Below are 26,203 nucleotides of genomic sequence, written 5' to 3' on the forward strand. Positions count from 1 at the left end.
GCACCATTTGGCGGTACTATCTGAGCATGGGCCTGAGCCTATGCAATGTGATAGGACTTTGACCAGAGCTGAACGGCAAGAACATAGACGTCGGAATGGGCTATGTTTTTACTGTGGTGATTCCACTCATGCTATCTCCGATTGTCCTAAGCGCACTAAGCGGTTCGCTAGGTCTGCCACCATTGGTACGGTACAGTCTAAATTTCTATTGTCTGTTACTCTGATTTGCTCTTTGTCATCCTATTCTGTTATGGCATTTGTGGATTCAGGCGCTGCCCTGAATTTGATGGACTTGGAGTATGCTAGGCGCTGTGGTTTTTTCTTGGAGCCCTTGTAGTATCCTATTCCATTGAGAGGAATTGATGCTACGCCTTTGGCCAAGAATAAGCCTCAGTACTGGACCCAATTGACCATGTGCATGGCTCCTGCACATCAGGAGGATATCCGCTTTCTGGTGTTGCATAATCTGCATGATGTGGTCGTTTTGGGGTTGCCATGGCTACAGGTTCATAATCCAGTATTGGACTGGAAATCTATGTCTGTGTCCAGCTGGGGTTGCCAGGGGGTACATGGTGATGTTCCATTTTTGTCTATTTCGTCTTCCACTCCTTCTGAAGTTCCAGAGTTTTTGTCGGATTATTATCGGGATGTATTTGATGAGCCCAAAACCAGTGCCCTACCTCCTCATAGGGATTGCGATTGTGCAATTAATTTGATTCCTGGTAGTAAGTTTCCTAAGGGCCGATTGTTCAATTTATCTGTGCCAGAACACACCGCTATGCGGAGTTATATAAAGGAATCCTTGGAGAAAGGCCATATTCGCCCGTCGTCATCACCGTTAGGAGCAGGGTTCTTTTTTGTGGCCAAGAAGGATGGTTCTTTGAGACCTTGTATTAATTACCGCCTTCTTAATAAAATTACAGTCAAATTTCAGTATCCTTTGCCGTTGCTGTCTGATTTGTTTGCTCGTATTAAAGGGGCTAGTTGGTTCACCAAGATAGATCTTCGAGGGGCGTATAATCTTGTGCGTATTAAACAAGGCGATGAATGGAAAACAGCATTTAATACGCCCGAGGGCCATTTTGAGTACCTGGTTATGCCATTCGGGCTTTCCAATGCTCCATCAGTATTTCAGTCCTTTATGCATGACATCTTCCGAGAGTACCTGGATAAATTCCTGATTGTGTATTTGGATGATATTTTGGTCTTTTCGGATAATTGGGAGTCTCATGTGAAGCAGGTCAGAATGGTGTTCCAGGTCCTTCGTGCGAATTCCTTGTTTGTGAAGGGGTCAAAGTGTCTCTTTGGAGTTCAGAAGGTTTCATTTTTGGGGTTCATTTTTTCCCCTTCTACTATCGAGATGGACCCTGTTAAAGTCCAGGCCATTTACGATTGGACTCAGCTGACATCTGTGAAGAGCCTGCAAAAGTTCCTGGGCTTTGCTAATTTTTTTCGGCGCTTCATCGCTAATTTCTCTACTGTTGCTAAACCGTTGACTGATTTGACCAAGAAGGGTGCTGATGTGGTCAATTGGTCTTCTGCAGCTGTAGAGGCTTTTCAGGAGTTGAAGCGTCGTTTTTCTTCTGCCCCTGTGTTGTGCCAGCCAGATGTTTCGCTCCCGTTTCAGGTTGAGGTTGATGCTTCTGAGATTGGAGCAGGGGCTGTTTTGTCGCAAAGAAGTTCTGATGGCTCGGTGATGAAGCCTGTTATGATAAGGTAATTCAGTACCACAATGGACATAGAAGTCAGAGCACATACAGTGACCTGACAATAACCCAAAAACATAGAACGAGCTCTGAGACGTGGGAACTCTGCTGACCGCAATCCCTAATCCTCTCCAACCACACTAGAAGCAGCCGTGGATTGCGCCTAATGCTCCCTATGCAACTCGGCACAGCCTGAGAAACTAGCTAGCCTGAAGATAGAAAATAAGCCTACCTTGCCTCAGAGAAATACCCCAAAGGAAAAGGCAGCCCCCACATATAATGACTGTGAGTTAAGATGAAAAGGCAAAGGTAGAGATGAAATAGATTTAGCAAAGTGAGGCCCGACTTTCTGAACAGAGCGAGGATAGGAAAGGTAACTTTGCGGTCAACACAAAACCCTACAAAAAACCACGCAAAGGGGGCAAAAAGACCCTCCGTACCGAACTAACGGCATGGAGGTACACCCTCTGCGTCCCAGAGCTTCCAGCAAGCAAGAAAAAACAAATAAGCAAGCTGGACAGAAAAAACAGCAAACAAAATAGCATGAGTCCAAATCTGCTGCAACCTGTCCACCACAGTATCCACACCAGGACAGTCCGAAGACTCAACCTGCCCTGAAGAGAAACGAGGATGGAACCCAGAGTTGCAGAAAAACGGCAAAACCAAGGTAGCCGAGCTGGCCCGATTATTAAGGGCGAACTCAGCCAAAGGCAAAAAGGACACCCAGTCATCCTGATCAGCAGAAACAAAGCATCTCAGATATGTTTCCAAGGTCTGATTGGTTCGTTCGGTCTGGCCATTAGTCTGAGGATGGAAAGCCGAGGAAAAAGACAAGTCAATGCCCATCCTAGCACAAAAGGCTCGCCAAAACCTCGAAACAAACTGGGAACCTCTGTCAGAAACGATATTCTCTGGAATGCCATGTAAACGAACCACATGCTGGAAGAACAATGGCACCAAATCAGACAAGGCAAGACAAGGGTACCAAATGGACCATCTTAGAAAAGCGATCACAGACCACCCAAATGACTGACATCTTTTGAGAGACGGGAAGATCTGAAATAAAATCCATAGAGATATGTGTCCAAGGCCTCTTCGGGACCGGCAAGGGCAAAAGCAACCCACTGGCACGAGAACAGCAGGGCTTAGCCCGAGCACAAATCCCACAGTACTGCACAAAAGAACGCACATCCCGCGACAGAGATGGCCACCAAAAGGACCTAGCCACTAACTCTCTGGTACCAAAGATTCCAGGATGACCAGCCAACACCGAACAATGAACCTCAGAGATAACTTTATTCGTCCACCTATCAGGGACAAACAGTTTCTCCGCTGGACAACGATCAGGTTTATTAGCCTGAAATTTTTGCAGCACCCGCCGCAAATCAGGGGAGATGGCAGACACAATTACTCCCTCTTTGAGAATACCCGCCGGCTCAGATAAACCCGGAGAGTCGGGCACAAAACTCCTAGACAGAGCGTCCGCCTTCAAATTTTTAGAGCACGGAAGGTACGAAATCACAAAGTCAAAACGGGCAAAAAACAGCGACCAACGAGCCTGTCTAGGATTCAACCGCTTGGCAGACTCGAGATAAGTCAAGTTCTTATGATCAGTCAAGACCACCACGCGATGCTTAGCTCCTTCAAGCCAATGACGCCACTCCTCGAATGCCCACTTCATGGCCAGCAACTCTCGATTGCCAACATCATAATTTCGCTCAGCAGGCGAAAACTTCCTGGAAAAGAAGGCGCATGGTTTCATCACCGAGCAATCAGAACTTCTCTGCGACAAAACAGCCCCTGCTCCAATCTCAGAAGCATCAACCTCGACCTGGAATGGAAGCGAAACATCTGGTTGACACAACACAGGGGCAGAAGAAAAACGACGCTTCAACTCTTGAAAAGCTTCCACAGCAGCAGAAGACCAATTGACCACATCAGCACCCTTCTTGGTCAAATCGGTCAATGGTTTAGCAATACTAGAAAAATTGCAGATGAAGCGACGATAAAAATTAGCAAAGCCCAGGAACTTTTGCAGACTTTTCAGAGATGTCGGCTGAGTCCAATCATGGATGGCTTGGACCGTAACAGGGTCCATCTCGATAGTAGAGAGGGGAAAAGATGAACCCCAAAAATGAAACCTTCTGAACACCAAAGAGACACTTTGATCCCTTCACAAACAAAGAAATAGCACGCAGGACCTGAAACACCGTTCTGACCTGCTTCACATGAGACTCCCAATCATCTGAGAAGATCAAAATGTCATCCAAGTACACAATCAGGAATTTATCCAGGTACTCTCGGAAGATGTCATGCATAAAGGACTGAAACACTGATGGAGCATTGGCAAGTCCGAATGGCATTACTAGATACTCAAAATGGCCCTCGGGCGTATTAAATGCAGTTTTCCATTCATCGCCTCGCTTAATACGCACAAGATTATACGCACCACGAAGATCTATCTTGGTGAACCAACTAGCCCCCTTAATCCGAGCAAACAAATCAGATAACAACGGCAAGGGGTACTGAAATTTAACCGTGATCTTATTTAGAAGGCGGTAATCTATACAAGGTCTCAGCGAACCATCCTTCTTGGCCACAAAAAAAGAACCCTGCTCCTAATGGCGACGATGACGGGCGAATATGCCCCTTCTCCAAGGACTCCTTCACATAACTCCGCATAGCGGCGTGCTCAGGCACAGATAAATTAAACAGTCGACCTTTTGGGAATTTACTACCAGGAATCAAATCGATAGCACAATCACAATCCCTATGCGGAGGTAGGGTATCGGACTTGGGCTCATCAAATACATCCCGGTAATCAGACAAGAACTCTGGAACCTCAGAAGGGGTGCATGACGAAATAGACAGAAATGGGACATCACCATGTACCCCCTGACAACCCCAGCTGGACACAGACATGGATTTCCAATCTAATACTGGATTATGGACTTGTAGCCATGGCAACCCCAACACGACCACATCATGCAGATTATGCAACACCAGAAAGCGAATAACCTCCTGATGTGCAGGAGCCATGCACATGGTCAGCTGGGTCCAGTACTGAGGCTTATTCTTGGCCAAAGGCGTAGCATCAATTCCTCTCAATGGAATAGGACACTGCAAGGGCTCCAAGAAAAACCCACAACGCCTAGCATACTCCGAGTCCATCAAATTCAGGGCAGCGCCTGAATCCACAAATGCCATGACAGAATAAGTTGACAAAGAGCAGATCAAGGTAACGGACAAAAGAAATTTTGACTGTACCGTACCAATGGTGGCAGACCTAGCGAACCGCTTAGTGCGCTTAGGACAATCAGAGATAGCATGAGTGGAATCACCACAGTAGAAACACAGCCCATTCAGACGTCTGTGTTCTTGCCGTTCAACTCTGGTCAAAGTCCTATCGCACTGCATAGGCTCAGGTTTATGCTCAGATAATACCGCCAAATGGTGCACAGATTTACGCTCACGCAAGCGTCGACCGATCTGAATGGCCAAAGACATAGACTCATTCAGACCAGCAGGCATAGGAAATCCCACCATGACATCCTTAAGGGCTTCAGAGAGACCCTTTCTGAAAATAGCTGCAAGCGCACCTTCATTCCATTGAGTGAGTACGGACCACTTTCTGAATTTCTGACAATATACCTCTATCTCATCCTGACCCTGACACAGAGCCAGCAAATTTTTCTCTGCCTGATCCACTGAATTAGGTTCATCGTACAGCAATCCGAGCGCCAGGAAAAACGCATCGATATTACTTAATGCAGGATCTCCTGACGCAAGAGAAAATGCCCAGTCCTGAGGGTCGCCACGTAAAAAAGAAATAATGATCCTAACTTGTTGAACTGGGTCACCAGAGGAGCGAGGTTTCAAAGCCAGAAATAGTTTACAATTATTTTTGAAACTCAGAAATTTAGTTCTATCTCCAAAAAACAAATCAGGAATAGGAATTCTTGGTTCTAACATAGAATTCTGAACCACAAAGTCTTGAATATTTTGTACTCTTGCCGTGAGATGATCCACACATGAAGACAGACCTTTAATGTCCACCTGTGTCCTGAACCACCCAAATGTCTAGGGGAAAAAAAAGGCAAAACACAGTGCAGAGAAAAAAAAAATGGTCTCAGAACTTCTTTTTTCCCTCTATTGAGAATCATTAGTACTTTGGGCCTCCAGTACTGTTATGATAAGGTAATTCAGTACCACAATGGACATAGAAGTCAGAGCACATACAGTTACCTGACAATAACCCAAAAACATAGAACGAGCTCTGAGACGTGGGAACTCTGCTGACCGCAATCCCTAATCCTCTCCAACCACACTAGAGGCAGCCGTGGATTGCGCCTAACGCTCCCTATGCAACTCGGCACAGCCTGAGAAACTAGCTAGCCTGAAGATAGAAAATAAGCCTACCTTGCCTCAGAGAAATACCCCAAAGGAAAAGGCAGCCCCCACATATAATGACTGTGAGTTAAGATGAAAAGACAAACGTAGAGATGAAATAGATTTAGCAAAGTGAGGCCCGACTTTCTGAACAGAGCGAGGATAGGAAAGGTAACTTTGCGGTCAACACAAAACCCTACAAAAAACCACGCAAAGGGGGCAAAAAGACCCTCCGTACCGAACTAACGGCACAGAGGTACACCCTCTGCGTCCCAGAGCTTCCAGCAAGCAAGAAAAAACAAATAAGCAAGCTGGACAGAAAAAACAGCAAACAAAATAGCAAAAGCGGAACTTAGCTATGCAGAGCAGCAGGCCACAGGAACGATCCAGGAGGAAACAGGTCCAATACTAGAACATTGAATGGAGGCCAGGATCAAAGCACTAGGTGGAGTTAAATAGAGCAGCACCTAACGACTTCACCACATCACCTGAGGAAGGAAACTCAGAAGCCGCAGTACCACTCTCCTCCACCAACGGAAGCTCACAGAGAGAATCAGCCGAAGTACCACTTGTGACCACAGGAGGGAGCTCTGCCACAGAATTCACAGCAGAAGCCATGTGCTTTCTTTTCTAGAAAGTTTTCGCCTGCTGAGCTTAATTATGATGTTGGTAATCGTGAGTTGTTGGCCATGAAGTGGGCATTCGAGGAGTGGCGTCATTGGCTTGAAGGAGCCAAGCATCGCGTGGTGGTCTTGACAGATCACAAGAATTTGACTTATCTTGAGTCTGCCAAACGGTTGAATCCGAGACAGGCTCGATGGTCATTATTTTTCTCCCATTTTGATTTTGTGGTGTCGTACCTTCCGGGCTCTAAGAATGTGAAGGCTGATGCACTGTCAAGGAGTTTTGTGCCTGACTCTCCGGGTGTTCCTGAGCCGGCGGGTATTCTCAAAGAGGGGGTAATTTTGTCTGCCATCTCCCCTGATTTGCGGCGGGTGCTGCAAAAATTTCAGGCTGATAGACCTGACCGTTGCCCAGCGGAGAAACTGTTTGTCCCTGATAGATGGACTAGTAGAGTTATCTCTGAGATTCATTGTTCATTGTTGGCTGGGCATCCTGGAATCTTTGGTACCAGAGATTTGATGGCTAGATCCTTTTGGTGGCCGTCTTTGTCACGGGATGTGCGTTCTTTTGTGCAGTCCTGTGGGATTTGTGCTCGGGCTAAGCCCTGCTGTTCTCGTGCCAGTGGGTTGCTTTTGCCCTTGCCGGTCCCGAAGAGGCCCTGGACGCATATTTCTATGGATTTTATTTCGGATCTCCCCATCTCTCAAAAGATGTCGGTCATTTGGGTGGTTTATGATCGCTTTTCTAAGATGGTCCATTTGGTACCTTTGTCTAAATTGCCTTCCTCCTCTGATTTGGTGCCATTATTTTTCCAGCATGTGGTTCGTTTACATGGTATCCCGGAGAACATCGTTTCTGACAGAGGTTCCCAGTTTGTTTCGAGGTATTGGCGATCCTTTTGTGCTAGGATGGGCATTGATTTGTCTTTTTCCTCGGCTTTCCATCCTCAGACAAATGGTCAAACCGAACGAACTAATCAAACTTTGGAAACATATCTGAGATGCTTTGTTTCTGCTGATCAGGATGATTGGGTGTCCTTTTTGCCGTTGGCCGAGTTCGCCCTTAATAATCGGGCCAGCTCGGCTACTTTGGTTTCGCCGTTTTTCTGCAATTCTAGTTTCCATCCTCGTTTCTCTTCAGGGCAGGTTGAGTCTTCGGACTGTCCTGGTGTAGATACTGTGGTGGATAGGTTGCAGCAGATTTGGACTCATGTGGTGGACAATTTGACATTGTCCCAGGAGAAGGCTCAACGTTTCGCTAACCACCGGCGCTGTGTGGGTCCCCAACTTCGTGTTGGGGATTTGGTTTGGTTGTCGTCTCGTTATGTTCCTATGAAGGTTTCCTCTCCTAAGTTTAAGCCTCGTTTCATTGGTCCGTATAAGATTTCTGAGGTTATCAATCCTGTGTCATTTCGTTTGGCCCTTCCAGCTTCTTTTGCCATCCATAATGTATTCCATAGGTCGTTATTGCGGAGATACGTGGCGCCTGTGGTTCCATCCGTTGATCCTCCTGCCCCGGTGTTGGTTGAGGGGGAGTTGGAGTATGTGGTGGAGAAGATTTTGGATTCTCGTGTTTCGAGTCGGAAACTCCAGTACCTGGTCAAGTGGAAGGGTTATGGTCAGGAAGATAATTCCTGGGTTTTTGCTTCTGATGTTCATGCTGCCGATCTGGTTCGTGCCTTTCATTTGGCTCATCCTGGTCGGCCTGGGGGCTCTGGTGAGGGTTCGGTGACCCCTCCTCAAGGGGGGGGCACTGTTGTGAATTCTGTTGTCGGGCTCCCTCCTGTGGTCATGAATGGTACTTCGGCTGGTTCTGTCCATGGACTTCCTCTGGTGGGTGTTTCTGAGTTTCCTTCCACAGGTGACGAGGTTAATTCGTTAGCTGGCTGCTCTATTTAACTCCACTTAGATCTTTGCTCCATGCCACCTGTCAATGTTCCAGTATTGGTCTAGTTCACTCCTGGATCGTTCTTGTGACCTGTCTTCCCAGCAGAAGCTAAGTTCCAGCTTGTATTTCTTTGGTTTACTATTTTTCTGTCCAGCTTGCTATTTTTATTGTTGTCTTGCTTGCTGGAAGCTCTGGGACGCAGAGGGAGCGCCTCCGCACCGTGAGTCGGTGCGGAGGGTCTTTTTTGCGCCCTCTGCGTGGTCTTTTTGTAGGTTTTTGTGCTGACCGCAAAGCTACCTTTCCTATCCTCGGTCTGTTCAGTAAGTCGGGCCTCACTTTGCTAAATCTATTTCATCTCTGTGTTTGTATTTTCATCTTTACTCACAGTCATTATATGTGGGGGGCTGCCTTTTCCTTTGGGGAATTTCTCTGAGGCAAGGTAGGCTTCATTTTTCTATCTTCAGGGCTAGCTAGTTTCTCAGGCTGTGCCGAGTTGCATAGGGAGCGTTAGGTGCAACCCACGGCTATTTCTAGTGTGTTTGATAGGATTAGGGATTGCGGTCAGCAGAGTTCCCACGTCCCAGAGCTCGTCCTTTATTATCAGTAACTATCAGGTCATTCCGTGTGCTCTTAACCACCAGGTCCATTATTGTCCTGACCACCAGGGGATAACACTGCACACCCCGCGGCGGTATCCTAAGAAAGTGACACGAAGGGAAGGATATTGTGGAACAGTGAGAAACGAGATCAAGCACAAAGGAGAACCAGTAGGAGTTGTGCCGTGAGACCGAGGCAACATCCTACTGAGGCGCGTAGCCGGTGGCCGGAACACCGCGTGAGTAACTGACTCTAGGCCTTACTTCGAACTCCGCAGGACAGTTAATTATAGGTTGGCTGTCTACCTTAAATTTCCTACGAAGCCATAGGGGGCAACGCGTGGAGAGGGGCGTCTCTAGGGTCCCGGAAGAGCTCCGAGCCTTCCCATCATACGGGTGCGTCCTAGCCATAACATACCTGGGGGACGAGATACTAGTAGCATCTGGAACAAGCGAGAGAGAATTAGAAAGAATGAACGAACGAGAACAGAAGTTGTGAGGACTATTCCAAATGCTCAGCAGGGTAGCACTACAACACACAGGCGCTAGTGGTAGGCACTGATTTCCACCTGCAAAGGGAACTCTGGATGTGCCCATCAGACCGGCCGGTCTCAGAAAGCCCTGTTAAGCGTGCTCTGGATTGAGGATCCTGAAGTCTTCAGTAAAGAGGTAAAGAGACTGCAACCTTGTGTCCTCTTTATTGACTGCACCTCACACCATCACCATCCACCTTACTGGGAAGCCCTGGGGACATACTTCACCTGTGGGAAGGTATACCATCCAGCTGCTATTCCATCACCCCAGCGGACCCCACAGCAGCGTCCGTCACCCTGACCGAACACCACAGGTGGCTGGGATTCCTGGGCATGCGCACTGCGTGTGTCAGCGGGGGGACCTGGGTGAGTGGCTGACACACGCAGTGCGCATGCCCAGGAATCCCATCCCCGCACTGTGCATAATGCATAACACAGTGCGGGGCAGGGATTACCGAGGTGGGTGGCCGCACTGCCAGCACAGGCGCAGTCTGCAAGCCTGGCTGGGACATCAGACTGCCAGAGCTTACTGCGCCTGCCCCACAAATATTTACACAGCGCCGGCGCTGGATTTGAAAAGAAAACAGCGCGGAGGGGGCGGCGACCATCGCCCAAGAAGAGATGAGTGACGGCAGTTGGGCGCTTCACAGAGGAGGCTTCAGACCCGCCTCCGTGGACAAAGACAGGTATTTTTGCAAAGTTTCAAACTGCTTTATTTTAGTAATACCTGAACACAAAACTAAAAGAGCCACCTTGTTAGAATGCGGCATTACTGCTGCACAAGGTGGCTCTTTTAGTTTACAACGGCTGTAGGGGGGTGGCAGTGGCCCTTTAAGCCTGAGAAGCAGGTCATGTGTGCCTTGGAATTGTGATTGAAACGTGTTTGGACTGTGATTTGTTGCAAGGACTGTGTATTGCTGTTTGCTGCAAGATTCCCGCCAAAACCGCCGCCATTGCCGCGCCCCAGGGAGCGCAGGAGAAGAAGAAGGGCGTGGAAGTGGGATTGAAAGAACTTAAGAGCGCGAAAGATAATGGCCGCCCAATCTAAATATTTCTGTACCTTGAGGACGTGTCCGTCAGCAGCTGAGATCCGCCTCCTGATCCTCAATGGAGGGCGGAAAAACAAGAAACGAAACCGCCCACGAAGGAGAGAGCGGGAAAGAGACCAGGGAATGGCCCACGTGGGAGACGCCATGACAAACCGCCCGGGATCAGAGCGTGGGGTCGGAGCAGAGGACTCCCCCTGCTACCCGGAGAGATACCGTGGCCAGGCATCACCTCAGCGATCAACTCCGGCCGATGCAGCTGAGCACTGAGGCCGGGTGGAAAGAGACCGTCATCGGGGGCCTCACCAGACGTCTGTCGGCAGCCTCATCTGGTCCGGAGCAAGAAAGAAGTTCCAGCGCTCCGAAGCCAGAAAGCAAAGCCCTGCCGGAAAGCGAGATGCTGCAAACAGAGATGACAACGCTGCAGCACAAGGTCCTGCAACCAGCAGTTAGCGTAAGACTAACTCTGAACTGACAAATCCTAATACTACTACCACAGTGGGCATTATTGCCGCTACTGAACCTACTACCAAAATTGACATTCGAACCCAGATTATACCTGAAAAACCAATTAGTGACCGCATCGGATGAGAAAAGAGATATGCAAAGCCATAAGACGCCCTTCTGGAGTGAGGGAGCCCCTTATGTGGCACCTGGTAGCCGCCAGTATCCAGCTGAGCTACTCCGACCAACCGGTGCTACCCCCTGACTTACAGTAACAAACCTCGAAACCCCGACAGATGTAAATAGTTAACTGTTTCCTGTCTTTGCTTTAAACCCGTCCAGGGTTATTTCTTAAAGGGGTCCCTTTGTTTACCCGGGATCCCTATTGTTTTGCATTTCTTTTTGCACAAGTTTATCATTGTTTTCAAAGACTGCCGGATCATGAACAGTGAATGATTCCAAAAATGTTTTGTACATAGTTTGCACCTTCTTAAAGGTGCTCCCTACTGGTTTTACAAAAGAAAGAAGACTTTGCGAAGAGATTGTTTTTTGGACATGACGCAGAAGGTCTTGCTTTCCACGGACTTGCAGACAGAGAGGGTCTGCACTACCTCCTAGAGACTTGGTTCCCTCTTAAAGGGAATGTTCACATGTTGCCTTAAGAAAAGTTGAAATGTTGATAATGTTGTGATTTAGAAAAGTTTGATAATGTTGCTAGAGATTGAGGACAGGAAAGATTGAAAGTGAACCCGTAGGGGTTAGAGAGAGAGTCCTCCTGAGAACCGTAGAACGACAGTTGGTTGCTGAAAGAGAGACAATGACAGTAGGCCCGGCCCAGGAGCGAGGCGGTCCTGCATTGGTGAAGCTAGAAAGGAAAGAAAAAGTTGAATTATTTTTATAGTATTCTATAGTAGGCCTTTAGTGGGTTCAGCTTATACGCTCTTAAAGGAAAAGTTAAATTATTGTTCAGAATTTGCACTTAGTAGAATACCCAGCTGGGTAATGAGAGTTATTTATAGTACGTAGAATAGGATGTTATTGAAAAACTTGTTTTGTTTGTAATGTTCAAGTGTCCTCACCTCCCATAAAGGGAAGCATTGTTCTATTTACTTGTTTTAAGCATTTCAAAATTTTGTATGTCTTTTGCTGAAATTGAGGATCCTGAAGTCTTCAGTAAAGAGGTAAAAAGACTGCAACCTTGTGTCCTCGTTATTGTCTGCACCTCACACCATCACCATCCACCTTACTGGGAAGCCCTGGGGACATACTTCACCTATGGGAAGGTATACATTCCAGCTGCTATTCCATCACCCCAGCGGACCCCACAGCAGCGTCGGTCACCCTGACCGAACACCACAGGTGGCGTCACGAATCCCTGACAGACTGTACCACCTTTATTGGACGCCCCTTAGCAGGGTCGCGGACCGGGTCTAGCCACCGTGACAGCCTCAGGACCGAACCAGAGAGGCCCGGTACCGAAACGCGTGGCCCTGTGTCAGGGGGCGCTCCACATGTACTCTCTAATGAAGAGCTACATCACTTAAACAGGTTATCTGCGCATCTAATTAGGATAGAACATCAATATCAGATCAGTGGGGGCCAGACACCCAGCACCCAAACCAATCAGCTGTTATTATCACTGACAGCCGCAGGATGTAAAATTTGAAAATACCTTACCTGTTCAGCCTTGCTCAATGTTGATATCCAGCCGCTGTGGGAAGTAATATGGAGTGCCCCGACTGGGCCGTGGGGTACTCGTTACCGGGTCTGGTCTTAAAGGGGATGTCACGGTGGCTGCGACCCGGTCCATGGCCCTGGGCGTCCAATTAAAAGAAAACGGTCTTTAATGGGGTATTGTAAATGAGTCTGTCGTGACACCACCTGTGGTGTTCGGTTAATAGCGGGACCGACGCTGCGTTAAAGGGGTCTTCTGGGGGATGTTGTCACAGCAATGATGGTAACGCTTCCCACAGGTGAAGAGGGGTCCCCAGAGGTCCTGAATTGTATGGCGATGATGGTGTAGGCCAGTAAAATGAGTAAAGGACACAAGCTGTAAGTCTTTACCTGGTTTACTGGACTTAACAGGCCACAGTCCAGGGTACCAGGCATGGGTGATGGTATGGCCCGGCCGGCTCGGAGGCAATGGAGGATTCCCTTTTTCCAGTCGAAGTCCGTGAGCCTTTCCAAATAGCGCTTGCTGTATATGAAGTCCCTGCTGCCTGAAGCTTCTTGAAGAGTCCTCTATTCCCCTTTTCCTGAGACAGGTACCTGCATGACGGGCAGCTTGAGCCTTTTTATAGGGACTCTATCATGCCCCGGGCTCCTCAGGTGCTGCTGCATCTCAGGTGAGGTGTGGGCCAATCCCATAAAGTTCTCAGCCCTCCGATTCTGCTCTGTGTCTTAGAGTCCCACAAAAGAATTGGGCTCCCGGTACCCGGCTGCTGCGCTCTGCCTCTGAGGGTGTCTGATCGCAGTTCCCCTCTGAGCCCTTTCTCTCTCCTCTGCTTCTTTCCTCTGTAGCTCCACCACATACTACAACCCTTCAGGTTCTCTCTCTTTCCAGAGGCTGCAGCTCCCACGTGGCTGCTAGGCCTCTCTGTCTGCTCTCGGTTCCAGACTTCCTTCTCCTTCAGTGACTCTATCAGACTATCCTGTCCCTTTTGTCTCCCTGGACCAACTGTCCAGCTCCTCCTCCAGATCAGGATACATATAGCTTAGGGAAGCTCCCCTGAATTTGGGTCCTGAGCTCCACCTCCTGGCATGGATTTGGAATGAGTTGTGTGTGAGTGCCTTACCTGGGAAAGAGAACTCCGTTGCCTCCAAGCATGATATTACCCTCCCCAAAGGAAAGGCAACATCACTGTAGCAAACGGTTACCTGGGGTGCTACAAATAGATGATGGGGGTGCCAGGTGTCAGACTCCCACCGATCCAATATTAGATGCCTAAACAACACTTTTAAGTAGTGGGAGGGATTGGCTCTGTAGTAGATGCTGGTTCACACACGGTACTTAGTTCGTTGATTCAAAACAAACAGGTGGGTTTATTAAAAGTTCATAAACCGTCAGGGTTAACAAAAATAAGACAGCCTCTTCCAGGTAAACAAAAAGGTATAATAGAACAAAACGGAAAAAAAGCAGCCCATATACAGCTCAGGCTCACCCGTTTTAAACGTGAGTCTTTTCCCCGCAGACTCCAGCAGGGCAGGGTCTGAGCAGCACACGCAAGGCCTTCTCACCTTGCAAAACACACAGATCCCGTTAGACGGTCCCTTAGTACCCAGGAGGCACGGTGACACCCTTAGAGGCTGGGGCGTGCTAGAGTCCCTCAAACCGCCTCAAGTCACCAGTCATACGGGTCGTGTCCTATCCTATATGGGGGACACAGAGAGAGAACACCTGTGAGGACCTTATGTGAAGCCATAGGCAGTAAGGGACTACAACACCACGGTGCTAAAGGAAGGCTTTGCTTTCCACCGGGGTAAGGGGACTCCTAACTTGCCTCCAAGCCGGCCGGACCCTGCCTGCCCTGTGATCTGGTGCCCTGGACTGTGGCTGCCTGAAGACTTCAGTAAACAAGGTAAAGAGACTGCATACCTGTGTCCTCATTCTTCATTGGACCTCTCACCATCTTCCATCTACACACCGGGAGCCCTGGGGATATACTTCACATGTGGGAAGGTATACCATCTAGCTGCCATAACATCACCCCCGAGGACCCCTTAAAGCAGCGTCGGTCCCCACTGACCGAATACCACAGGTGGCGTCATGAACATAAACTTTATTCCCTTTAAAGACCTTTCCCTTTTAAATGGGCGCCCAGGGCCACGGACCGGATCACCACCGTGACATCCCCCTGTGAAACTCAGGACCCGGTACCGAGTACCCCACGGCCCAGGCGGGGCGACTCAGAAGCTAGAATCCTGTGGTGCTAAGAACCAACTGGTCACTCGGGCATTGTTTATCCTCTTCTCCGTCATCTACCTCAACGGTGCATGGTCTGACACTAGCCTGAATTTCCTGCCTAAGAAGTAGTATCTTAGAATGTCCAATGCCCACTTAATGGCCAAACATTCCTTCTCCACTATGGAGTAATTCTTCTCATAGGATGTCAGTTCCCAACATAGGTACATTATGGAATGCTCTTCCCCGTTCACCTTTTGTGATAAGACAGCGCCCAACCCAACATCTGACACATCTGTCTGAACCAGAAACTCCTTAGAGAAATCTGGTGCCAACAGCCCTAGTTGTTTACTCAGGGCTATCTTCAGTTCCTGGAAGGCCGTCTCACCTTCTAGAGACAATTTAATCATAGTTGACATTGTCCCTTTAAAGAGGTCTGTCAAAGGGGCAGCTATCATGGCAAAGTTAGGGATAAATTGAGGGTAGTAGCCCACGATGTCTAGCAATGCCTTCACCTGCTTCTTTGAGAGAGGTTGTGGCCAACTCTGGATCAACTCAACCTTATTCTTCGGGTTTATGGAAAACCTTGCCTTCCGTAGAGCATCAAGTATCACCTGGACTTTGCGCACATGGCTTCCCCAATCCTGGCTGTAGATAACGATGTCATCCAGGTGGACCAACGTGTACTTCTTGTGGGGCGCTAGGATCCCGTCCAAGGCTCTCTGGAAGGTAGCAGGAGCTGTACTGGATACAGCCATCTGGCATTGAGAAGGCCATCTTCTCCTTTGCATCTTGGGACATGGGGATTTGCCAATACCCTTTTATGAGGTCAAAGGTGGCATTGTAAAGCCTCTCTTGGACTCTTCAATGACTCCCAGGCTCAGCATCCGTTTCACCTCTTTTGAGATCACCTCTCGGCATGCTTCAGGAATCCGATATAGCTTCAAGTTTATCAGGACATGAGGCTACATCAGAATCTCATGCTCTATGATTTGAGCATAACCTGTTAGTTCTGAGAACAGGTCTCTGTTCCATTGTAGCAAATCTCGGCACTGTTGCTTTTGGGCACGTGACAGCAACTTGACCTCTTCCATGTAGGCTTCACACTTAGCCACCAAACACTGACCTTCTATGGGCTCCCTATCTCTCCATGGCTTAATCAGGTTGACGTGGTACACCTGGTAGGGCTTCCTTCTCCTTGGTTGGTGGACTTTACAGTTGATGTCACCAACCTTTTCAACTACTTCATAGTGGCCCTGCCATTTGGCCAGGAATTTGGTTTCCACCGTAGGTACCAGTATCAGTACCCGATCCCCAGAGATGAAGTGTCTCACCCTCGCCAATCTATTATACACCCTGGACTGTGCCTCTTGTGCTTTGAGGAGGTGCTATTTCATAATGGTCATTATGCAATTCTCAGCAATTCTCTCTTGCATCTGGGAGGAGTTCCATCTGGCGTGCAAGCATCTCCTGTTTCTGTTGCTGCTACTACTGCTGTTGGAGCTACTGCACCAATAGTTTATTTGTTTCCTGTTGTGCCAGATGCTGCTGCTGTTGTATCTGCTGCTGCTGCTGATGCTGCTGCTGTTGGACCTGTACCAGATGTTTGATAAGCTACTCCATGCTGTCTGTCATCGCTACCCGTGTTACTGCAGACGCTTTCACCCAGGCCATGTGGTATCTCTGCGGCAGTCACACTGCACATTGGGATTCGTGCCCATGCTTCTAGCACCAATTGTGAGGGATCAGCTCTGTGGTAGACGCTGGTTCACACATGGGACTTAGGTTGTTGATTCAAAACAAAGAGGCGGTTTATTAAAAGGTCATAAACCATCAGGGTTAGCAAAAATAAGACAGCCTTTTCCAGGTAAACAAAAGGCATAATAGAACAATACAGAAAATAAGCAGTCCATATACAACCTGTTTTAAAACGTGAGTCTTTTCCTCTCAGACTCCAACAGGGTCTGAGCAGCTCATTCAAGGTCTCTTCACCTTGAAAAACACACAAACCCCGTGAGACATCCCCAGCTACTTTAAATCAGACAATCCAAGACCTGAGCTGGAGGTAAGTGAACAGCTAAACCCACTCAGCTCTTTCAGGTGCTTGTAAAACCCGTCCCCATAATCTGGACCCATTAAAACACCTCTCAGCACTATGTGTGCTGAAACCTGCTTCTTCGGGTTCTACATCAATGAGGCTTGTCACCTCATGGACACATACCTCCCATTCATGACTTGTCCGGTTGCCTTACAGCTGCCATACAGAAGTTAAATAGTCCTTTTTTAATTAAACCTATGTAAGGAGATGGATATATTTCCCAGGTTCCCACTTAAAGAACATGTGTAATGTTATATTTCGTAATGTAAATAGTGATATGCGTTAATGGTGATTGCATGTATAGTGATTTGTGTTGTTGGTGACAAAGTTGTATTTTGCCAAACAACAGATAGGTAAAAGAGACAGATAGGGACTAGTCCAGAGTGGGAGGGGTCAAGTTGAAGGGAGAGACAGTTTACTGGTAGTGAGTTAGATAGGGCCTGGAATGTTTAGAAAAAGAATCTAAGGTCCAATGTTAGCAGTGCTGCATCGTTACGTGTGTGGAAACCAGTGGAAAGGGATACTGAGATCCGGAGCAGAAGAGACAGAGACAGAGTGATTTATCGGACATGGGTCCTGGGAGAGGACATCTAGCAGAAAGGCCAAGAGTTCATAGCTCCTGAAGGTAATCAGCCTGGAGAGGACTGAGTAAGTTAGATGAGTAGAATTCCCTGGGTGGGAGTTCCAGAGCATCAGCATTAGAGAAGATAAGTATTAACCATACTGGTACCATAACTCCCCTATGGTGAAAGTAGACGCGGAACCGTGAGTTGAGTAAAGGACTGTTGCTAAACAGAACGGTAGTGATGAGCTGGATTGTGGTGAATTAGTGAGGAACAGTGAATGCAGAGGACAAGAAAGTAAAGCGTAAGGAATTGAAAAAATGCTCCGAGTTGTGAAGGAAACATTTCCCATTAAGTTTTCTTCTAAAACAAAATAAATCCAGCAAAGAAATGCAGAGAAGTAATACTATGTAAATCCTGGCATGCAGGTACCCGCGGGCCGGTCGACCTCCCTACACAGCCATGAGACATGCAGCCTCGGGGACTGGAACAAATTATTCGACACTTGGTTAGCACACGAGCATGGTCGGGTAACCCCTTATCCGAGCATGTTCGCTCATCACTAGAAATCACTCATCTATTTGAGATTAGTACCTTAACTGACCAGCAGAAAATGGCTCCAGCAAAGGCTGGATTTCAGCGATGTAAAAGGTGGAACTTAGCTGCATTGTACACTGCTTAGTGGCCGCTACGAGTGCTGTACTTTTTCTCCCATTCACATGAATAGCATATAAAGTGCAGTTCTTGGAAACGGCCAATAAGCAATGTACATGGCCTAATTTGGGCAGCTGCAGTTTACAGCTGATTGGTGGGGATGTTAGGGATATGCCATCCCTACTTCAGTCTTGGACAACTCCTTTATCTGCTCAGAAATCAATATTAAAACTGCTACTCTATTTCCGATCGAATAGGCACATTTGCTAGTAAGAATCTAATTCAAAAGTGGCAATGAACATGGCTGCACTTTACATTATAACCTTAAAAAACCTCTATTGTAAAATAAACAATTGTCAAAGTTAGATGCCTTCTCTAGATTTCTGACCATTTCTAACCATTTCTAAGCAAAAGTGTACTGGCTGCAGCATGTAGATACCTTCTTTTAAGCATATAGTTTAAGTATATGCATTTCTGGAAAGATGCATTCCATTTTTTATATTTAATTAAAACAAATGTACCTAAAATGACATTGATGAGTGTCTTTCCTTTCTTCAGTTTGCTGGATTGCTCATTGTAGTCTTGATTCTTCAGCTTGTGGCAGCTGTTCTAGGCTTTATATTTTCAGGAATGGTAAGTACTTCTCTATAAAATTCTAAACTCAATTGACCCTTTTCATAAAGAAAATACTAAGTATTGTAATAATCTCATACCATGTTGAACCCCAGTAATACTACAAATTAACAAATTAATGTCAGGTTAACAGGAGGAGGATTTCTCACTTTTTTTACAGGTTTTGGATAAAGCCTCTTCTGTAATGCTAAGGGCTATTATTTATTACCGAGAAGATCTAGATTTGCAAAACTTCATTGATTACATTCAGAAAAAGGTAACATTGATCTTGTTATTTAAAACGTTATAATGATATTTAAAAGTGTATTCATGAAATAAAAACCTAAATCATGCAATTTGTGGCACATTTTGGTGAAAATTAAAATGTTTTGATTTGCATCACATGTCCAAGCAACACTGCTGAAAAACACTTCAATTTGTAGTGTGTATTTTCTGTTCCACTGCTAAGCTGTTGCTTGCAAAAGTTTTCACCCCCTTGTCATTTTTCATGTTTTGCTACCCCACAACCTGGATTTTTTTTTTTTTTTTAGTGTTTGTATCAGTTATTGTAAAGAACATGCCTGCAACTGTGAACATTTATTTTTCTTTTTAAATTGTCGCGAAGCAAACAAGTAGGACAAAATAACTGAAAACTTCAGTGTACATAACTATTACTCCATGTAAAGTCAGTGCTTTGCCGAGCCTCCTTTTGCAGCAATTACAGCTGAAAGTTGCTTTGGACAGGTCTCTATGAGCTTTCAACATCTTGCCACTGGGATTTTTGCCCATTCCTCAAGGCAAAACTGTTTCATCTCTTTCAAGTTCGATGGTTTCCTCTGGTGAACAGCAATTTTCAAGTCTGGCCACAGATTCTCAATTGGAGTAAGGTCTCGGATTTGATTAGGCCACTTCAAAACTTTTATACATTTCACCTTAAACCACTCGAGTGTTGCTTTAGCAGTATGCTTTGGGTCACTGTCTTGTTGGAAGGTGAACCTCCATCCCAGTCAGAAATCGTTGACAGACTGAAGCAGGTTTTGCTCAAGAATATCCCTGTATTTCGCACCATCCGTCTTCCGCTTGACTAAGACCATTTTCCCTGTCGTTGCTACTGAAAAATATAAGCACAGCATGATGCTGCCACTACCACGTTTCACTGTGAGGATGGTGTTCTTGGGGTGATAAGCTGTGTTGGTTTGGCGCCAGACATAGTGTTTACCGCGCTGGCCAAAAAGTAACATTTTGGTCTCATCTGACCTCAGCTCCTGCCTCCATACATTTGGGGAGTCTCCCATTTGTCTTTTGGCAAACCTAATGCGAGCCTTACAATTTTTGTGTGTTAGTAAAGGCTTTTTTCTGCCCACTCTTCAATTATTATTATTATTATTATTATTATTATTCATTTATTTATATAGCACCATTAATTCCATGGTGCTGTACATGAGAAAGGGGTTACATACAGGGTTATAGATATCGATTACAGTAAACAGGTTTACAGTGACAGACAGGGGAGAGGACCTTGTCCTTGTGGACTTACATTCTATGGGATAGTGGGGAAGAGACAGAAGGTAGGGGCGAGGCGGCGGCTCTGGCGATGGCGAGGCGGTGGCTCTGGCGATGGCGAGGCGGCAGAATGGTTATTGCAGGCTGTAGGCTTTCTTGAAGAGATGGTTTTTCAGGTTCTGTCTGAAGGAGCCGAGGGTGGTGGATAGTCGGACGTGTTGAGGCATGGAATTCCAGAGGATGGGGGATATTCGGGAGAAATCTTGGAGGCGGTTGTGTGAAGAACGAATAAGTGTGGAGGAGAGTAGGAGGTCTTGGGAGGATCGGAGATTACATGAGGGAAGATATTGGGAGATTAGTTCAGAGATATAGGGAGGGGACAGGTTGTGGATGGCTTTGTAGATCAGTGTTAGTAGTTTGAACTGGATTCGTTGGGGAATGGGGAGCCAGTGGAGGGATTTGCAGAGGGGAGAAGCAGGGCAGTAGCGTGGAGAGAGGTGGATTAGCCGGGCAGCAGAGTTGAGGACAGACTGGAGTGGTGCAAGAGAGTTAGCTGGGAGGCCACAGAGGAGGGTGTTGCAGTAGTCGAGGCGGGAGATGATGAGGGCATGCACAAGAGTTTTGGTAGATTGTGGGCTGAGGAAGGAACGGATTCTGGCAATATTTTTGAGTTGGAGGTGACAGGAGGTGGCAAGAGTTTGGACGTGCGGTTTGAAGGACAGGGCAGAGTCGAGAGTTACCCCGAAGCAGCGGATTTCAGGTGCGGGAGAGAGCGTGATGCCGTTTACCATAATAGATAGGTCAGGTAGGGGGTATACGTGAGATGGGGAAAGATGATGAGTTCGGTTTTGTCTACATTGAGTTTTAGGAAGCGAGAGGAATGGAGACTCTTCAATGGAGTGTATTGTTCATTGTGGTCGTATGGACAGATATTTCAGTCTCTGCTTGGGAACTCTGCAGCACCTTCAGTTTTAGCTTTGGACTCTGTGCTGCCTCTCTGATTAATGATCTCCTTGTCCACGCTCCTTGGTCTTCATGGTGTTGGTTGGTCAGTGGTGCCTCTTGCTTAATGGTGTTGCAGCCTCTGTGGCCTTTCAGAAAAGGTGTGTATATTCTGACAGACCATGTGACACTTTGCATACAGGTGAAATTCCTTTCACTAAGCATGTGGCTTATGAAGGAAACTGCTTGTAACAAAATTTTTTAGAGGTTTCATGGCATAAGGGGTGAATACATACAGTATGCACATGCAAGTTTTTAGATAATTGATCCCATAAGTTTAATTGATGGCTATATTTTTCTCAATTCACTTCACCAACTTAGACTATTTAATGCTGATTAGTGATGAGTGAGCGTGCTCGTTACTCGTGTTTGCGTTGGGCCATAGGGCTCGTACCCAGTATTGCGGGTACTCAAGTGAAATGTTTGCGTAACCTCGCCCGACATTTTTTGCAGCTGTTACGCAGCCACAAAATGTGCTGGTATTGCTCATGTATATTAGACAAACCTCACAAGTTTTTTGACTGTGCAACAGCTGCAAAATATGCGGGTGCGGGGATGAGAACATTGCACACGAGTACCCTTGAGTAACGATCATATTCGCTTATCACTAGTGCTGATGCATCACACAAATCGGATTGCAAAAATATGCAAGCACAGGTTGTAATGTAACAAAATAAGTACAAAAAAGCCAAGGGAGATGAATACTTTCGCAAGCCACTGTACCTGTACAGGATACCTATTATTAGCCTGTTTAGTAAATATGGGTTATTATTAACCGATCCAGATACTAACAACTATTAGGACAATCGTTAACTATGTGTGTTTCATATTATGATTATTAACCCCTTTACCCCCGAGGGTGGTTTGCATGTTAATGACAGGGACAATTTTTACAATTCTAACCACTGTCCCTTTATGAGGTAATAACTCTGGATTACTTCCATGGTTCCCGGTGATTCTGAGAATGTTTTCTCAAGACATATTGTTCTTCATGATAGTGGTAAAAATTCTTTGATGTGACTTGCGTCAGAAATTTGACGAAAATTTAGAACATCTTGCAATTTTCCAACTTTGAATTTTCATGCCCTTAAATCACAGAGATATGTCACACAACATACTTAATAATTAACATTTCCCACATGTCTACATTACATCAGCACAATTTTGGAACCAAAATTTATTTTTGTTAGGAAGTTATAAGAGTATAAGGGGTCTATATGATAGAAAATACCCAAAAGTGACACCATTCTAAAATCGGCACCCCTCAAGGTACTCAAAACCACATTCAAGAAGTTTATTAACCCTTTAGGTGCTTCACAGAAATTTTTGGAATGTTTAAAAAACTTGAATTTATCAAGAGTAACAGGAGAAATTGGACCTCAACAGTTGTGCAATTTGTCCTCAGTACGCTGATACCCCATATGTGGGAAGGAGAGCCGTTTGACTTTCAATGCAAAATTGGCTGGAATTGAGATCGAAAGCCATGTCGCGTTTGGAGAGCCACTGATGTGCCTAAACAGTGGAAACTCCCCACAAGTGACACCATTTTGGAAACTAGACCCCCCAAGGAACTTATCTGGATGTGTGGTGAGCACTTTGAACCCCAAGTGCTTCACAGAAGTTTATAAAGTAGAGCTGTAAAAATTAAAAAAATCATATTTTTTCCACAAAAATAATATTTTCACCCCAAATATTTTATTTTACCAAGAGTAGCAGCAGAAATTTGACCCCAAAAGTTGTTTTGTGATTTTTCTTGAGTATGCCGATACCCCATATGTAGGGGAATACTACTTTTGAGGCACAGTGCAAAACTCAGAAGGGAAAATGCGCTCTATTGGAGTTCAGATTTTGCTGGAATGGTTTGAGGGTGCCATGTCACATTTGCAGAGCCCCTGAGGTGACAGAACAACCAAAACCCCCTATGTGGGAACTCATTTTACAAACTGCACTCCCCAATGAATTCATCTAGGAGTGCAGTGATCATATTAACACCACATGTGCCTCACAGAATTTTATACCACTGAGTGGTGAAGAAAGAATAAATTAAATTTTTACCACTAAAATGTTGTTTTAGCCCATGTTTTTAATTTTTAGGGAAATAGGATTTTTTTTTAAAACAAACTGAGGTCCATATTTTCCTGAGTGTGCCAATAGCCTCCATGTAATTGGGAAATATTTTTCAGGCACATTGCAAAGCTCAGAAGGCAAGGAGCGCCAGATTTTACTGTTATGGTTTGCAGGTACCATGACCCACTGGGAGAGGCCATAAGGTGTCAGAACAGCAGAACCCTGCATAAGTGACCCCATTTTATGAACTACATCTCTCAATGAATTTATCTAGGGGTACAGTGATCATATTGACACCATGGGTGTGTCACATACTTTTATACCATTGAGTAGTGAAGACAAAATAACTACATTTTTGCCACCAAAATTTTGTTTTAGCAAAAGATTTTACATGTTCACACTAGAAGTAGCTAAAAATGGCAACAAAATTTGTCCCACAATTTCTACTGAACATGGCAATACCCCATATGTGGCTGTACAGTACTACTTAGCCATACGCAGAGGCTCGGGAGGAACGGAGCGCTATTTGCCTATTCAAGTAATGGGTCTGTGCACATGGAGCGCCTGCTAGGACCGTGGGGCACTCGGTACTGGGTCCGGCGGTACTTAAAGGGGTAGTCACAGTGGCAGTGACCCTGTCCGTGGTCCTGGGCGTCCAATAAAAGGGGATGTGAATGGGGAATAACGTTTATGAAAGTTATTTGTTCGTGACACCACCTGTGGTATTCGGTCAGGGATGGCCGCCACTGCTTAAAGGGGTCCACTGGGGGTAATGTTATGGCAGCTCGGATGGTATGGCTTCCCACAGGTGAAGCTGTGTCCCCAGGGCTCCCGATGTAGTAGATGAAGATGGTGTAGTGCAAGAAAAACTAGAGGACACAAGGTTGCAGTCTCTTTACCTTTTTACTGGTGTAAGGCAGCCACAGTCCAGGGTACCGGATCACAGGTACTGGTATGGTCCGGCCAGCTCGGAAGCGATTCAGGAATCCCCCTAGGCATGTGGGGTTGGAAGCCTTCCTCTCTGCGCTGTATTGCAGTCCCTTGCTGCCTTAGGCCTCACACAAGGTTCCCACGTTCTCTCTGTCCCTTTTAGTAGGGCACTACCCACATGGTAGGCAGTGCGAGTCTTTTTACAGGTGCCTCTCAGTATGACTCCGGGCTCTATGTGCTGCTGTGTCTTCGGGTGTTAATGGTGGGCAGGCGACCTGCAATCTCCTGTCTGCCGTTTCTGCTGTGGGGCATACAGTTATTATTATTATTATTATTTATTGCATGGTGCTTTACATGTGAGGAGGGGTATACATAATAAAAACAAGTACAATAATCTTAAACAATACAAGTCATAACTGGTACAGTAGAAGTGAGGACCCTGCCCGCGAAGGCTCACAATCTACAAGGGATGGGTGAGAATACAGTAGGTGAGGATAGAGCTGGTCATGCAGCGGTTTGGTCGATCGGTGGTTACTGCAGGTTGTAGGCTTGTCGGAAGAGGTGGGTCTTCAGGTTCTTTTTGAAGGTTTCGATGGTAGGCGAGAGTCTGATGTGTTGTGGTAGATGGTTCCAGAGTAGGGGTGATACGCGAGAGAAATCTGGTATACGATTGTGGGAAGAGGAGATAAGAGGGGAGTAGAGAAGAAGATCTTGTGAGGATCGGAGGTTGCGTGTAGGTAAGTACCGGGAGACAAGGTCACAGATGTATGGAGGAGACAGGTTGTGGATGGCTTTGTATGTCATGGTTAGGGTTTTGTACTGGAGTCTCTGGGCAATGGGGAGCCAGTGAAGTGATTGACAGAGGGGAGAGGCCGGGGAATAGCGGAGGGACAGGTGGATTTGTCGGGCAGCAGAGTTTAGAATAGATTGGAGGGGTGCGAGAGTCTTAGAGGGGAGGCCACAGAGCAGGAGATTGCAGTAGTCAAGGCGAGAGATGATGAGGGCATGGACAAGGGCTTTTGCAGATTCTTGGTTGAGGAATGAACTGATTCGTGAAATATTTTTGAGTTGAAGTCGGCAGGAAGTGGAAAGGGCTTGGATATGTGGTTTGAAGGAGAGATCAGCGTCAAGGATTAAACCCGAGGCAGCGAGCTTGTGGGACTGGGGAGAGTGGGCAGCCATTTACTGTAATGGATAGGTTCATTGGGGGGGTCGCATGAGATGGGGGAAAGATGATGAATTCTGTTTTGTCCATGTTAAGTTTGAGAAATCTAGCGGAGAAGAAGGATGAAATAGTGGACAGACATTGAGGGATTCTGGTTAGTAGGGAGGTGATATCCGGTCCAGAGATGTAGATCTTTGTGTCATCAGCATAGAGGTGATACTGAAAGCCATGAGATTCTATGAGCTGTCCCAGGCCAAAGTTGTAAATGGAGAAGAGCAGGGGCCTAAGGACTGAACCTTGTGGGACTCCGACAGATAGGGGACGAGGTGAGGAGGTGGTGTGTGAGTGGGAGACGCTGAATGTCCGGTCTGTTAGGTATGATGAGATCCAGAATAGGGCCAAGTCTGTGATGCCAAGGGATGAGAGGGTCTGTAATAATAAGCAATGGTCCACTGTGTCAAAGGCAGCCGACAGGTCCAGGAG

At 46.6% G+C, this 26,203-nt stretch overlaps 1 protein-coding gene across 4 annotated transcripts in view; it reads left to right on the forward strand.

Annotated features, from left to right (window-relative positions):
- LOC138678876 (tetraspanin-33-like) overlaps nucleotides 1-26,203 on the forward strand; it is a 162,349-nt gene that overhangs the window by 46,281 nt on the left and 89,865 nt on the right. For all 4 annotated transcript variants that reach the window (XM_069767756.1, XM_069767757.1, XM_069767759.1 and 1 more), the window contains 2 exons: nucleotides 19,000-19,074; nucleotides 19,235-19,330. In XM_069767756.1, coding sequence (XP_069623857.1) covers nucleotides 19,000-19,074; nucleotides 19,235-19,330 — 171 coding nt within the window. The remainder of the gene's footprint in view (nucleotides 1-18,999; nucleotides 19,075-19,234; nucleotides 19,331-26,203) is intronic.

This window comes from Ranitomeya imitator, chromosome 1 (genome assembly GCF_032444005.1).
Source record: "Ranitomeya imitator isolate aRanImi1 chromosome 1, aRanImi1.pri, whole genome shotgun sequence".
Classification (NCBI taxonomy): domain Eukaryota; kingdom Metazoa; phylum Chordata; class Amphibia; order Anura; family Dendrobatidae; genus Ranitomeya; species Ranitomeya imitator.